Source organism: Salvelinus fontinalis, chromosome 9 (assembly GCF_029448725.1).
Source record: "Salvelinus fontinalis isolate EN_2023a chromosome 9, ASM2944872v1, whole genome shotgun sequence".
NCBI classification, from domain to species: domain Eukaryota; kingdom Metazoa; phylum Chordata; class Actinopteri; order Salmoniformes; family Salmonidae; genus Salvelinus; species Salvelinus fontinalis.
The window spans coordinates 30,943,753-30,957,846 of record NC_074673.1 but is presented as its reverse complement, the minus strand read 5'-3'; the positions used below and the strand labels follow the sequence as shown (position 1 = coordinate 30,957,846).

The window sequence follows — 14,094 nt, the reverse complement described above, 5'->3', positions numbered from 1 at the left end:
GTCTCTGTCTCTGCCTCTGCCTCTGCCTCTGCCTCTGTCTCTGCCTCTGTCTCTGCCTCTGCCTCTGTCTCTGTCTCTCTCTGTCTGTCTCTCTCTCTCTCTCTCTCTCTCTCTCTCTCTCTCTTTCTTTCTCTGTCTCTGTCTCTGTCTCTCTCTTTCTCTGTCTCTGTCTCTGTCTCTCTCTTTCTCTTTCTCTGTCTCTGTCTCTCTGTCTCTCTGTATCTGTCTCTGTCTCTGTCTCTGTCTCTGTCTCTGTCTCTCTCTCTCTCTCCAGGTGTTGATAGACCTGTCTAACACGTCCCAGCTGGACAACACTCCTCGCTGGCTGCCTCTGAAGGAGCAGAGTGAGAGCATCGAGCTCAGCAGAACCCACCACACCGCCCAGGGGCCTGGGGGGCCAGGAGCAGGGCCAGGACAGGGGTCCGTAGCGGGGCAAGAACCAGGACAGGGCATGGGGCCAGGGATGGGCCAAGGACAGGGACAGGGGCAGGGACAGGTACTGTACTGTATTCATTGTCTACTATCTATCCGTGCCATCATTGATTGTAACTTAATGATGTAAGATGCTATATTATAATGCATAAAGCACATTTAATTGGATTGTATTGCAGATGGGGGAGTGCCATGAGTCTCCTAAGAACTCTGTGATAAAGAGCAGGAGTCACGGGATCTTCCCTGACCCAGCAAAAGGTAGGAGCCTCTTCCAGCTGCCTTGTTGCTTTTAACTAACGCTTGCCATTGTTTGGTTTAGCCACCCAGTTGCTTTACAGTTTTTTTTCTTTTCCGTTTTGCTGATTGCCACTCTGTTGTCATAGTGAGAGAACATGTAGTCATGGTGACCGTTTTGCTAATGGCTGTCATAATTATACTTTTAGTGCCAGTCACTTATCTGGCTCAGTGCCCTCCATGTTGTGGTGTCATCCTTGTTTTTTGTCATGTAGCAGATGCTCTTATCCAGAGCGACTTAAAGTTAGTGCATTCATCTTACGATAGCTACTGTAGGTGAGACAACCACATATCACAGTCAGAGTAATACAATTTATTCTCAATAAAGTAGCTATCAGCAAAGTCAGTGGTAGTAAAGAAAGGGCGGGGTTTTAGTTCAAGAAAGTCAAGGTTATTCTATTTTTATGTTTTTGCCACAGTACAAATGTGTAACTACTACATGGCTCTTTTAGTGGCTTTTACAGACATCCCCTTTCTCTCCTCTATCTTCTCTCCCTCTCTCTATCACTACCTCCTCCCTCCCCTTTCTCTCCTCTATCTTCTCTCCCTCTCTCTATCACTACCTCCTCCCTCCCCTTTCTCTCCTCTATCTTCTCTCCCTCTCTCTATCACTACCTCCTCCCTCCCCTTTCTCTCCTCTATCTCCTCTCCCTCTCTCTATCACTACATCCTCCCTCCCCTTTCTCTCCTCTATCTCCTCTCCCTCTCTCTATCACTACCTCCTCCCTCCCCTTTCTCTCCTCTATCTCCTCTCCCTCTCTCTATCACTACCTCCTCCCTCCCCTTTCTCTCCTCTATCTTCTCTCCCTCTCTCTATCACTACCTCCTCCCTCCCCTTTCTCTCCTCTATCTTCTCTCCCTCTCTCTATCACTACCTCCTCCCTCCCCTTTCTCTCCTCTATCTCCTCTCCCTCTCTCTATCACTACCTCCTCCCTCCCCTTTCTCTCCTCTATCTCCTCTCCCTCTCTCTATCACTACCTCCTCCCTCCCCTTTCTCTCCTCTATCTTCTCTCCCTCTCTCTATCACTACCTCCTCCCTCCCCTTTCTCTCCTCTATCTTCTCTCCCTCTCTCTATCACTACCTCCTCCCTCCCCTTTCTCTCCTCTATCTCCTCTCCCTCTCTCTATCACTACCTCCTCCCTCCCCTTTCTCTCCTCTATCTCCTCTCCCTCTCTCTATCACTACCTCCTCCCTCCCCTTTCTCTCCTCTATCTCCTCTCCCTCTCTCTATCACTACCTCCTCCCTCTCCTCCCTCCTCCTACCTCTCCCAGACATGCAGATGGTGACTCTAGAGAAATCCCACAGTAGTCCAGGCAGCTCTAAGTCGTCTTCAGATGGCCAGCTTCGTTCCCACGGTCCATCCCGCAGCCAGAGCAAGAGCAGCGTCACGCAAGCCCACCTGGAGGATGCTGGGATAGCTATAGCTGCCGCCGAGGCCGCCGTGCAACAGTCCCGCCTCCAACCAAGTAATCCCCGACCCTTCCTGTGACACACTTCCTCTCAGCTCTGCCACGCATGCTAGCTCATCATCTCTCCATTTATCTCTCCTCTTGTTCTATCACTCCTTATTTTCTCTTATTTTCCTCTCCCTTCTGTTCTGGCCTTCTGATTGGTTCTTCTAAGCAAGTAGATGGTTCCTCTAAGCAGTCAGTTCTATTCTGTTGGGTTTTCTTGTTTGCTCTAGTGGTGTAACACCCACTGATCTAGTCAGAGTCCATCACTAAAACATGACAGATCTTATAGTAGACCCTGGCCTGTGGAGAAAACGTCTCAATCTAACATCTATATTCAAAATGAATTTATAAACTGCTGTTCTCACACTAAACACTCAAAATGTGTATGGTCCTCCGTTTCGCTGACGTTACTGTGACGTCTGCAGGGTTGGGGAAAGTAGGGCACATCACCGTCTGGGCTCAGAGTGAGCAGATTTCCATCATACACACATCAGACACTCACAATAGCCTAGAGTATGAACAGTAACACACAGGACAGAGACGAAACAGCCACAGTTCACCAAAGCACTTGTCTACTTCCCAGTCTAAATAGAGTGAGGATATACATTTTTCTCTCCAACATGGTTTCTACTGTCTCCCAGTTTGACCCCCTATCCATCCTCCAGGTCTAGAAACCATGATAGAGCTTGACCCCCAGGTTGTGACATGCAGTCGTCCCCCCCTCTCCTGGTGTTGGTTCGGGTGTCTGGTTCACTCCCCTAACTGCCCTTTCATTGGAAAAGGTCAAGCCCCCGTAGGTGTGTGTGAGCAAGTGTGAGTGTGTGTGCATATGTGTGTGACCCCTGACCCCTAAGTGTGTCCAATGTAATGATACAAACACCCTGAGATGTATAGTCTACCAGTAGCCCTTCCTCCCTTCCCACCCCCGACGTGATGAGTTTGTAAACGCCACCTGGCACTGACCAGACACACCAGGAAGTACAGACACAGCAGCATGGGGGACAAAGGGCAGCAGGAAACTGACTCTACACTCACCGGCCAATGAGAGTACAGAAAGGAGTCTGACCTTCAGGGGAACAGCAGTGTCTGGGGAAGGTGAGACAACAGGACGGGAGTATAGAAATTATATTATAAATTAACAAGTTATAAATTAACAAGAATCATATAATATAACCTCACTAATCAAACTACAGGCCTTTCTCTCCTCTAGACAAGCATGGCATCAATAAGAAGCGTAATACAACTTAATGATCATGTAAACCATTTAGAGTTTTGATAAATATGTGTTAATAGTCAAAAACGTCTCAATAGTTGCTTTGGTCTTTATTTAAATTCATAATTAATGCTGCCTCCCGAGTGGCACAGCGGTCTTAGGCACTGCATCACAGTGCTAGAGGGTCACTACAGACCCGGGTTCGATCCCAGGCTGTGTCGCAGCCGGCCGCGACCAGGAGACCCATGAGGCGGCGTACAATTGGCCCAGCGTCATCCGGGTTAGGGGAGGGTTTGGCCGTCCGGGCGCATGCACACTGACTCGTGTCGCCAGTTGTATGGTGCGGCTGGCTTCCGGGTTAAGCGAGCAGTGTGTGAAGAAGCAGTGTGGCTTGGCAGGGTCATGTTTCAGAGGACGCATGGCTCTAGACCTTCGCCTCTCCTGAGTCCATATGGGAGTTGCAGCGATGGGACAAGACTGTAACTACCAATTGGATATCATGAAATTGGGGTAAAAAAATACATTTACAAATCATAATAAATATGCCCATATATTCAAGTAATTACCATAACTATTATTTTAGCATGTTTATAAATTATTATTATAGTTATGTTACCGTACGTACTTTGCTATTACATCATGTTTATTCCATGGTTTATATGTATCAGTAACACTTTACATAAATCTTTCAGTTATAATGCTTTATATCTTGTTAAAAGGATGTATGACCCTTTATAAGGGGTGAGGAGACATTATAAAGGGGCCATACATGCTCATGACAGGTCTTACAATGCATTATAGCTACATCATGATGGATTGTTATTTAAGGGAAATGTCACCCATGTTTGTTTTAGTCTGTTTGTCAGTAAATGTATTATTATCTGTAAGCTTAGGCAGGGTATGTTCATTGAACACTTTTTTGTTGTTATGGACACCAGAAGGAAAAGCTGTTAGTAACAGCTAATGGAGCTTCAAATAAATAAACACTGTCCCACCGATGTACCTACAACATTCACATCCATATATGAGAATAGTAATAACCATTTTTATATTATAGTTTATAGAATATTATGGACACACATTATCAAGGAAGTGAAATGAATCTCACTTTCTCTCCCTCCTACACTCACACACATGCAGTTATTCACTGCCCCTCCTCTCTTTCCCTCTCTCTCTCTTTCCCCCGACCCTCTGTAGGACCAGGCCACAGGTTGGGGGATGTGTCAGGGCCGGTGGTGTCCTCAGCCCCCAGTCTGATGGAGGGGTATGGGGGTCTGGATGGAGACGAGGGGGCTGGCACAGGGGTGGACAGCGCCATCTTCCAGGTCCCATGCATGTGAGTAAACAGCCTGTGTGTGGGGGGTGCTAGAATGATGACCTTACCTAAGACCTGAAGACTTGTGTTAAATCCCCAAGAAAAGTCCACAGACTTGTGGTGGTGGATGATGTATCACATACATGTTTTGTATCTGTGAATCTAATGTGTGTTCATTTCCAACAGAGGGAAGATCATCCCCAACGGTCCTGACAAGTTTAGAGGACTGCCACTCTCGCTATCAGACAGCGAGGGTAAGACTGTGTGTGTGCGTGTGCGTGTGTCTGTGTGTGTGTGTGTGTGTGTCTCTGTGTTTGTGTGCGTGTGCCAGTTTCTCCCAATAAACTTTGTCTTTACATGTCTGCCATCTGCTGGACAGAACAGGAAATAACACCAACAGGCTGCTTTAAGCCTACCTCTAAATGCCTGGTCCCATACATAGGAAGTAACTATCTTGCTCTTTGTGTCATAACTATATCTAGGATTCAGATAGCTCACGTGTCATGGTGGCCTCTCTCTTTCTCTCAGTTTCTCCAGTTTCACTCCATAACAATAGACTAGAGGCCATCTTAGTGCACAACTGGGCAGCCAGTTCAAAGGTTCATTATCATTGGCAACTGACCTCTCGACCTTTACTGGAAATGAGCGTTTCCCAACCTGACCTCTAACCGAGTTACAGCCACAGTGACGTGGCGGAGAATGGTTTTGGGTTCAGAACTGAGTTTAGTGAAACTGGAGAGAGGAGAGTTCTCCCCTGGTTCCATTTTGGTGCAGGCAGTATGTCAATAATGCATTGGTGTTGAATAATTTACATCTGCAGAGAGGAAGGGTGTGTGTATCTTGCTGTAACGTTGCCTCTGTCTCTCTCTCACTCTGTCACTTGCTGCCCCCCCCTTGTTCCCTCCTACCCCTTCTGTCCCTCCTCTCCCAGGGGGTGGGGGTAAGACCCAGGTGATGGGGGAGATCAAGGTGGCTCTGAAGAAGGAGGTGAAACAAGAGGGAGACCAGCTGATCCTGGAAGTCCTACAGTGTAGAAACATCACTTACAAATTCAAGAGCCCAGACCACCTACCAGGTAACTGTGTGTGTGTCTGCCTCACTGACCGTCTGTCTGTCTGTCTGTCTGTCTGTCTTTCTGTCTGCCTCACTGACTGTCTGCCTCACTGACTGTCTGACTGTGTGTCTGTCTGTAGATCTCTATGTGAAGCTGTATGTGGTGAACGTTGCGACTCAGAAGAGGATTATCAAGAAGAAGACCAGAGTGTGTCGTCACGACAGAGAACCCTCCTTCAACGAGACCTTTAAGTTCAGCCTCAACCCCACCGGACACTCCCTGCAGGTAACACACTAAGACCTTGTGTTTATTTGACTCTGGTGTCCTGCTTTATTCAGACTTTTTATTGTTCCAACAGCCCCTATGACTGTTCTGTAATACCAGTACTTTTCACACACTCGCATGAACGCACACAGACAAACACAAAACAAACACACAGGACACTACAAGTGTGTGTGTGTGTTCCCCTTGTCCCCAGTTGTTCCTGGTGTCTAACGGGGGTAAGTTTATGAAGAAGACCCTGATAGGAGAGGCCTACATCTGGCTGGACAAGGTGGACATGAGGAAGAGGGTGGTCAGCTGGCACAAGCTGCTGGTCAGCTCCACACACAACCAGTCCTGAGAGATCAACTTGAGAGGACACCGAGGGGTCAACCAGAGGTCAGTGAAGATCAATGAATACTCTTGGTCAATGGCTGTTCTTTGTCAAGACGAGGAGGAGGAGTTGAGTTACACAGTGCCCTTCATCCCCTTTGTGTTATTCTGTATGAAAAGAAAAGAGAGGGGGAGGAGAAGAAGAGATAAGAGGGAAGGAAGAGGGGTTGCGGGTACGGACATGCCCAGAAAGAACTGATCCTCCTATTCCCTCTCCCACTGCCATACATGGACTGTACCCTGATTCTTAATTGGACCAAAGACTGTCAGAGACTTTACCCTGATTGGATAGACTGCCAGCACACACACACACACACACACACACACACGCACCGAGGAATGAAGAAGTCCTCCGCTGTAAGAGGACACACACATCTCACCACCTCTCAGCTCTCTGCTCGACATGTCGGATGCAAAACCTGACGTCAAACAGGACTGGGCAGCAATATCACAAAGATAGTTACCATGATGGAACTAATCATTTCTGTTCTGTCTGGATCTGATACTGTTGTTTATGGCTTATCAGATCATTATCATTATTGTGATTGATCTGTGAAAATGTCAGTCAGTCAGTGAGTGGGGCTCAAATTGATGTATTTGTTTGTGTGTTTTTGTCCTTGGCTGCTTGAAAAAGTATGGAATGTTTGTTGTAAAATTCTATTTATGTTGTGTACAAAAAGTACAGTGCAATTATATGGTTGATAAGTAATTAACGAAACCTGACCATACCTGAACTCTCAAGTCCAGTAGGTGGCAGTAATGTACCATTACAGTTTGTTGCCAACAGCCATAAAACTCCAACTTGACCTTACCTGGATAGATGTACATTACATTACATTTAAGTCATTTAGCAGACGCTCTTATCCAGAGCGACTTACAATAAATGTACATTCAGATTTAGATAGATATATGTCAGAATATGAATCATATCAGAGACACAGTGTACAGAGAAATGTTATTTATGACCATAGATACATAATTACAGATGATATGAGGTGTCTCCTGTACAGTTTATTCTAAAGACTACATTCTGTACAGACAAGGGTATGGAAGGAGCACAGACAATCCAATCCCTTTAGCTCTGGTGTTATGCAGTTATTCTGGGTGTTATACAGTGGGAAAATAGGAAAATGCAGTTCAACTGGTGAATGTAGAACTCATAGCACAACTGAGACAGAGAGGAGAACTAGTACATGGATATCCCTCCTCTTACAGGCGGGGAGAAGAGAACAGATAGAAGAGAATGTCAGGTCCCTTCCCTTCAAACTCATGGCAGTCTGATATATTGTGTAGTGAGCGTGTCCATCCCATATACGGACAGCAGTGTGTAGGAATCTTCCGCCCCTCCCCTTATTATGTCCTGAAAGTTACTCACTGAGGAAGATCACATGATTTTACTGGACCCATCAGGCTGGTTATGTGTTTGTGATGTCTTACGCACATGTGACTGGAGGCTTAAACAATTGTTTTGGTTTGAGAGCAAAACCGAGATTGCCCGCCACCTTGACCAACCTGCAATCGGACAGAGGGATGTGTAGCCTCTCTCTGGTGAAGTGCTCTGCTCCCGTGTTTGTGCTGCTGGGCTGCTCACCTATTCTATGTTAAAGCACCAGTTAGACACACCTGTCCTCTGCGTGTGTGACATCACAGTCTGGTTCTGTAAAAAAAAAAGTTTGTTTAACAGAACACCCAACATCTTGCTGTAAACAGTACACTGTAAATTGTACTCTGTAAACAGTACACTGTAAATTGTACTCTGTAAACAGTACACTGTAAACAGTACACTGTAAATTGTACTCTGTAAACAGTACACTGTAAACAGTACACTGTAAATTGTACTCTGTAAACAGTACACTGTAAATTGTACACTGTAAACAGTACACTGTAAACAGTACACTGTAAATTGTACACTGTAAACAGTACACTGTAAATTGTACACTGTAAACAGTACACTGTAAATTGTACTCTGTAAACAGTACACTGTAAACAGTACACTGTAAATTGTACTCTGTAAACAGTACACTGTAAACAGTACACTGTAAATTGTACTCTGTAAACAGTACACTGTAAATTGTACACTGTGCAGTCAGTGTCAGTGGATGTAATGTGACAACACAGTGAACCAGCCTTTGTCACTGCCTCTGATCAAAGCTCTAAGTCATTACCTATGTCCCAGTCATAACACGGGCAGGACACACTGATACACCCTGATATAGAGTTCAGATCTATAGGCTCAGAACCATATGGCGCTACTGTTGTTAGTATATTATTATTGTCAGTGATCTATATAGTGGATCATAGTGAACAACATCATCAAGTGACCCTACAGAGCTAGTACTCTGAACCCTACTGTCAGTGTCTGAAGGCATATCACTGAGCAACTAGGGAGGACAGATGCAATTTCCTAATAAATGAAGTCCATATCAGAGGCGCGAAATTCAGACACTGAGTCAAGATGTCACAAATGTTCATAAGACAAAAAAAACGTGATTTTAAAGAGGGTTAGTTTTACAGAAAATGATATTGTCGTGCCAACCTTGTTTTGTAAGCAAACCCATTGGTTGTGTTGAAGTCATTCTATGCAACATAGACCTTGTGTTTGAATGCATTTTCTTAACATGTAATATCAGTGAACATTGTGTCTGAAAATATGTATCTTATGAATAGAATTTTAATTTATTTTGGTTTATATATTATTGAAGAAAAGGATAAAAAAATAGAGAGAGATTTTTTTACTACTTAACAGCTGTTATCATATACATGAAGCTTGTGCACTTTAGTATTACATCGTTGACTGATTTCCTTGTCCTGTGTAACGTGTCATGACATGCAAGTTTAACTATCTGTTCCAGTTAGTGTCTCCATGTTGGGATGATGTTGAGTCATGTTATCTGTGCTGTATGAAGAAGTTCAGACACCACTCTTTTCGATTTCCAAGGCAATAGAAAAACTCAAAAAACATCTACATTCACAGACAATTTAAGGTACTCTGTAAACAGTACACTGTAAACAGTACACTGTAAATTGTACTCTGTAAACAGTACACTGTAAACAGTACACTGTAAGGTACACATGTGAGGAGACATCAATCTGTATGTTTGATACAACCACCAACATGTATGTATAAATCAATGATGATGAGTCTGAGGAAAAGTAATGAGAGGTTGTTTTCAATGCCCAACTCCAGGACTGTCCAACAACCCTTCATGGTCTCCTTACATTTCCTTTAGCTAGATAGTTAATATACATTGTTCCTAAGTCCGTCGCTAGTAACCGTGAAACCAATCAAACGTGTATCTGTTGGGTGTGAATGTGGCAGACTCATCTGATCTGTGTAAATACAAAGTGTTTTTATTTTCTACAGAGATTGATGAATCATATTGTCTGATGTTCGAGCATGTGAGTGTAAAACAAAAACGACAAACTCAAACCTGTCTGTCTGTCTGTCTGTCTGTCTGTCTGTCTGTCTGTTTGTCTGTCTCTAGTGGTGTGTGTGAGGTACTTATGTGATCAGACTCTATTGTCAACCCATGGGTGTCTGACTGTACAACCATGTCACAGACGTCACCGAGCCAACCTGGATGTTGCATGTTTTGTTGGTCTGTCAATATTTTTGCTTCCAGATTATGTTTAAAAAGAGAGAATATGTATAGATTTATCGGAAATAAATTCCGACTGTATAAAGTGTATGCTTGTAAAATTGTCTTGTTTTTCATTCAGTGTAAAAATTGAGATTCTAGCGTTCTGGTTTTGTGGTTGTACACAGGATGTGTTGAGATATTATTATGCAAATTGTGCTGTAAAAACCGGCTGTTTACCTAAAGTCTAAAGAATAAATATAAAAAGAGATTTATTCCACAACCTTAAAGGACTTTTGGTTTCATATTTGAGTGTGTTATGTAATCTGCAACTATTATTTTTCCTTCTGCTCTCTTATATGTACATCCACAACAGTCAATTGTTTTCAATCAAACTTTCAGCACTACAATTATTCCTGTATATTCGCTTCATGTCCAGCAGGTGGCAACATCCTCTCAGTAATGGCTCCTAGTGGACTACAGTTGTTTCCCAACCTTGGTCCTCCAGTACCCCCAACAGTACACAGTTTCATTGTAGCCCTTGACAAACACACCTTATTCAACTCATTGAGGGCTTGATGATTAGTTGACAGGTTGAATCAGGTGTGCTTGTCCAGGGTTACAGTAGAAATGTGGACTGTTGGCGGTACTGGAAGACCAGGGTAGGGAAACACTGGACTACAGGACTGAAAAGTAGAAGTTGTACATGCAGACGTGCACAGACGCACACAGCTTGCACGCAGGTAAACACACAGAACAAAGACTTATGTGCTGTGCTGAGAGAGTGTGTATAGCAGGCATTAGTCTAGCACCTCTGCATCCCCAGTCTAGAGACTGGCGGCTCCATCTCGGTCTATTGTCTGTCAAGGCCTCCATCCTCATGTCTTTCAGCACTAGTATGTCCTTCCTTTCTCTCTGCTTATTTCCTCTGTCTCTCTCTCCTCTCTATGTCTCTCCTCTATATGTCTGTCCTCTCTGTCTCTCCTCTCTATGCTACTCCACTCTATGTTTCTCCTCTCTGTCTCTCCTCTCTATATCGCTCCTCTCTCTCTCCTCTTTCTGTCTCCTCCGTCTGTCTCTCCTCTTTCTGTCTCTCCTCGTCTCTCTCCTCTCTCTGTCTCTCCTCTCTACAGTTCTCCTCTCTATGTTTCTCCTCTCTATGTTTCTCCTCTCTCTGTCTCCTCTACATTTCTCCTCTCTATGTCTCTCCTCTCTATATTGCTCCTCTCTCTCTCCTCTGTCTCTCCTCTGTCTGTCTCTCCTCCCTCTGTCTCTCCTCTCTATGCTACTCCACTCTATGTTTCTACTCTCTATGTCTCTCCTCTCTATATCCTCTGTCTCTCCTCTTTCTGTCTCCCCTCCCTATGTCTCTCCCCTCTCTGTCTCTCCTCTCTACGTTTCCCCTCTCTGTGTTTCTCCTCTCTATGTCTCTCCTCTCTATGTTTCTCCTCTCTATGTCTCTCTCTACATTTCTCCTCTCTATGTCTCTCCTCTCTCCTCTCTATGTTTCTCCTCTTAATGTCTCTCCTCTCTATGTTTCTCCTCTCTATGTCTCTCCTCTCTATGTTTCTCCTCTCTATGTCTCTCCTCTCTCCTCTCTACATTTCTCCTCTCTATGTCTCTCCTCTCTATGTCTCTCCTCTCTGTCTCTCCTCTATATGTCTCTCCTCTCTCCTCTCTATGTTTCTCCTCTCTATGTCTCTCCTCTCTCCATTTCTCCTCTCTATGTCTCTCCTCTCTATGTCTCTCCTCTCTGTCTCTCCTCTATATGTCTCTCCTCTCTCCTCTCTATGTCTCTCCTCTCCATGTCTAACAGATCTCACTGTAGAATACATCTCAATGTTACATCTGCTCCCTCGCTTACACCTCTGTGGATGGAGACAGACAATTTATGTATAAGAGAGAGTGCGTGTGTGTGTTTGTGTTTGTGTGTGTGTGTGTGTGTGTGTGTGTGTGTGTGTGTGTGTGTGTGTGTGTGTGTGTGTGTGTGTGTGTGTGTGTGTGTGTGTGTGTGCGTGCGTGCATGCGCATGTGAGAGAGCGAGAGAATGGGAGATGAGAGAGAGAGAGGGTGAGAGGATGAGAGAGATGGTGTGTGTGGTTGCTAAGCAACGATTGATAACCAAATCCCCAAGCATCCCAGATGTGTTACCCTGCCCTGCCTCTGGGTCGGACTATCTGACTGGCTCCTCTGTTGTCCAATCAGACATGGACTCTGAGAGCCTCATAATTGGAACTAGAACCAATAACACAGTATGGGTGTCACCTGAAATAGATACAGTAGATTGGTTACATTGCTTTCTCAGCCCATTTTATTTTTAAATCTACCAGCAATATTTTAGACAACCCATAGGAAAACATATAGAGTAGGTGATTGTGTGATTGCATATTTACTGTAACCCCTGCTGTACATAATGCTTGTCTTGTTGGCATACGAACCAAAGACTATGTTGGCCTAGCTGTTGGCACAACGTCCTTGGCCCTGTAGCCATTATGTCACTCATAGCACTTGTAAAGGTAGGGAATCTTGTAAAACCCTTTAGATGGATCACGTTGTGAAGAATTTGATACTGTAAATCGCTATCTCATAACAGTCTGTTCAACGGTGCGATCAATAACTTATCACTCACCGCTGTCTTCTGACAAGTCTGCTACCTGTCACTCAAGCTGTCGCTATGTCTCTCTGTCTGTCTGGGGGATTGATGATGATTGGTAAGGACTCCCCGAGAAAAGATTTAACATCAAACTGAGTAAAATTTGGTGTGTGTGTGTGTGTGTGTCCGCGCGCGCGCGCGAGAGAGAGAGATGTCAACCCAATAGAACATCCCTGATAGGCTATGTATCTGTGACTACCATCACCTCAGACAGACAGAGAGAGAGAGAGGTACCAATCCGGTACCTGTTAGAGCGCTGATGCCAGTTGATCAGATTGTCGGTGGCGGGGCTGGGTTATCTCCGAGTGTGTGACACACACTACTGGCTTGGCGTGGACCATTCTACACACTCAAACACGCAGCTGGAGAGGGGCGTAGTGTATGAATGTGCGTGCGTGTGTTTGGACGGGGAGTTGGCGCCTGGCAATGGACACCTACAGACCACACGCCGTGTTGATTTTACTGTTATTATCGTCGGATATTTGTCTGCCGTCGCAGTTTCCAACACAACTCATGTAAGTACTAATCTAATCCTCGCCTATAGCTTCTCAAATCCCAATTGTTGGTTGTGTGACTCTGTAAATGCAATGAATAATTGTGTGTGTGTGTGTGTGTGTGTGTGTGTCATTCCTAACAATGAATAACTAAAACAATGGTGTCTGAGGAAAAACTGTTATTACAAGCGGGTTAGACCAGTCTTGCGGTTTAGCACCTTGCCATCTCCTTCGGTTTATTTGTTAACTTCTTGTTATATCGCTGCGCTATTATGTCTGGACTGTCTGGAGATGCAAACGAGGCGGTAGGATGGGCACCGGTCCCGTTTCTCTCCTTATTTCAACCGTCTGCTTCTCCTACTACTCACCATGACATATCCAGTGTATTTATAGCCTCTGTGTGTGTCAGTGTGAGTGTTAATGAGACATGTGTTATTTTCACTAGCAGTTTCATGTGTGCTGTTCGCCTTCGTTTGGATATGTTATGTGATTAATGACTATAATGCGTGCAGTGTCGCAGGTAAATTGTGGCTGTTGCCTGGCCAAGGGATAATGTCCTGTAAACTTGTTGAAACACCCTGGACTCAGGGGTTAACTAATATGTCTTCTTCCATTTAGTATATGTTACGTTTCCAATGGTATGTATTAATTTGTGGATGTCCATCATCCATTTTGTATGATATGTTACGAATTACAATTCGTATGATATGTTAGGAATTGCAATTTGTACAATATGTTACGAATTTGCAATAGTCCTACATTTTTTAAAAATTCAAATTTGTTGTGGCTAACGTTAGCTGGGCTAGGGGTTAGGTTATAGGGTTAAGTTTAAGGGAAGGGTTAGCTAACATGCTAAGTAGTTGCAAATGCTACGTTCTCATGATGAGAATTGAACATGCAACCTTTTGGTTGCCAGACATTCACCTTATACACCAACCCATCCACCCTGA

General features: G+C 44.5%; 2 protein-coding genes across 8 annotated transcripts in view; both read left to right on the top strand.

The window, feature by feature from the left end:
* LOC129862415 (protein piccolo-like) overlaps positions 1–10,287 on the top strand; it is a 114,956-nt gene extending 104,669 nt beyond the window's left edge. For all 7 annotated transcript variants that reach the window (XM_055934077.1, XM_055934076.1, XM_055934075.1 and 4 more), the window contains 8 exons: positions 275–496; positions 612–690; positions 2,001–2,195; positions 4,594–4,732; positions 4,898–4,965; positions 5,643–5,786; positions 5,905–6,050; positions 6,244–10,287. In XM_055934077.1, the coding sequence (XP_055790052.1) occupies positions 275–496; positions 612–690; positions 2,001–2,195; positions 4,594–4,732; positions 4,898–4,965; positions 5,643–5,786; positions 5,905–6,050; positions 6,244–6,387 (1,137 nt within the window). In that variant the 3' untranslated portion in view covers positions 6,388–10,287. The remainder of the gene's footprint in view (positions 1–274; positions 497–611; positions 691–2,000; positions 2,196–4,593; positions 4,733–4,897; positions 4,966–5,642; positions 5,787–5,904; positions 6,051–6,243) is intronic.
* Positions 10,288–12,790: 2,503 nt separating this feature from the next.
* LOC129862417 (voltage-dependent calcium channel subunit alpha-2/delta-1-like) overlaps positions 12,791–14,094 on the top strand; it is a 123,884-nt gene continuing 122,580 nt past the window's right edge. Inside the window, exon 1 of the mRNA XM_055934078.1 lies at positions 12,791–13,165. Within this exon, the coding sequence (XP_055790053.1) occupies positions 13,032–13,165 (134 nt within the window). The 5' untranslated portion in view covers positions 12,791–13,031. The remainder of the gene's footprint in view (positions 13,166–14,094) is intronic.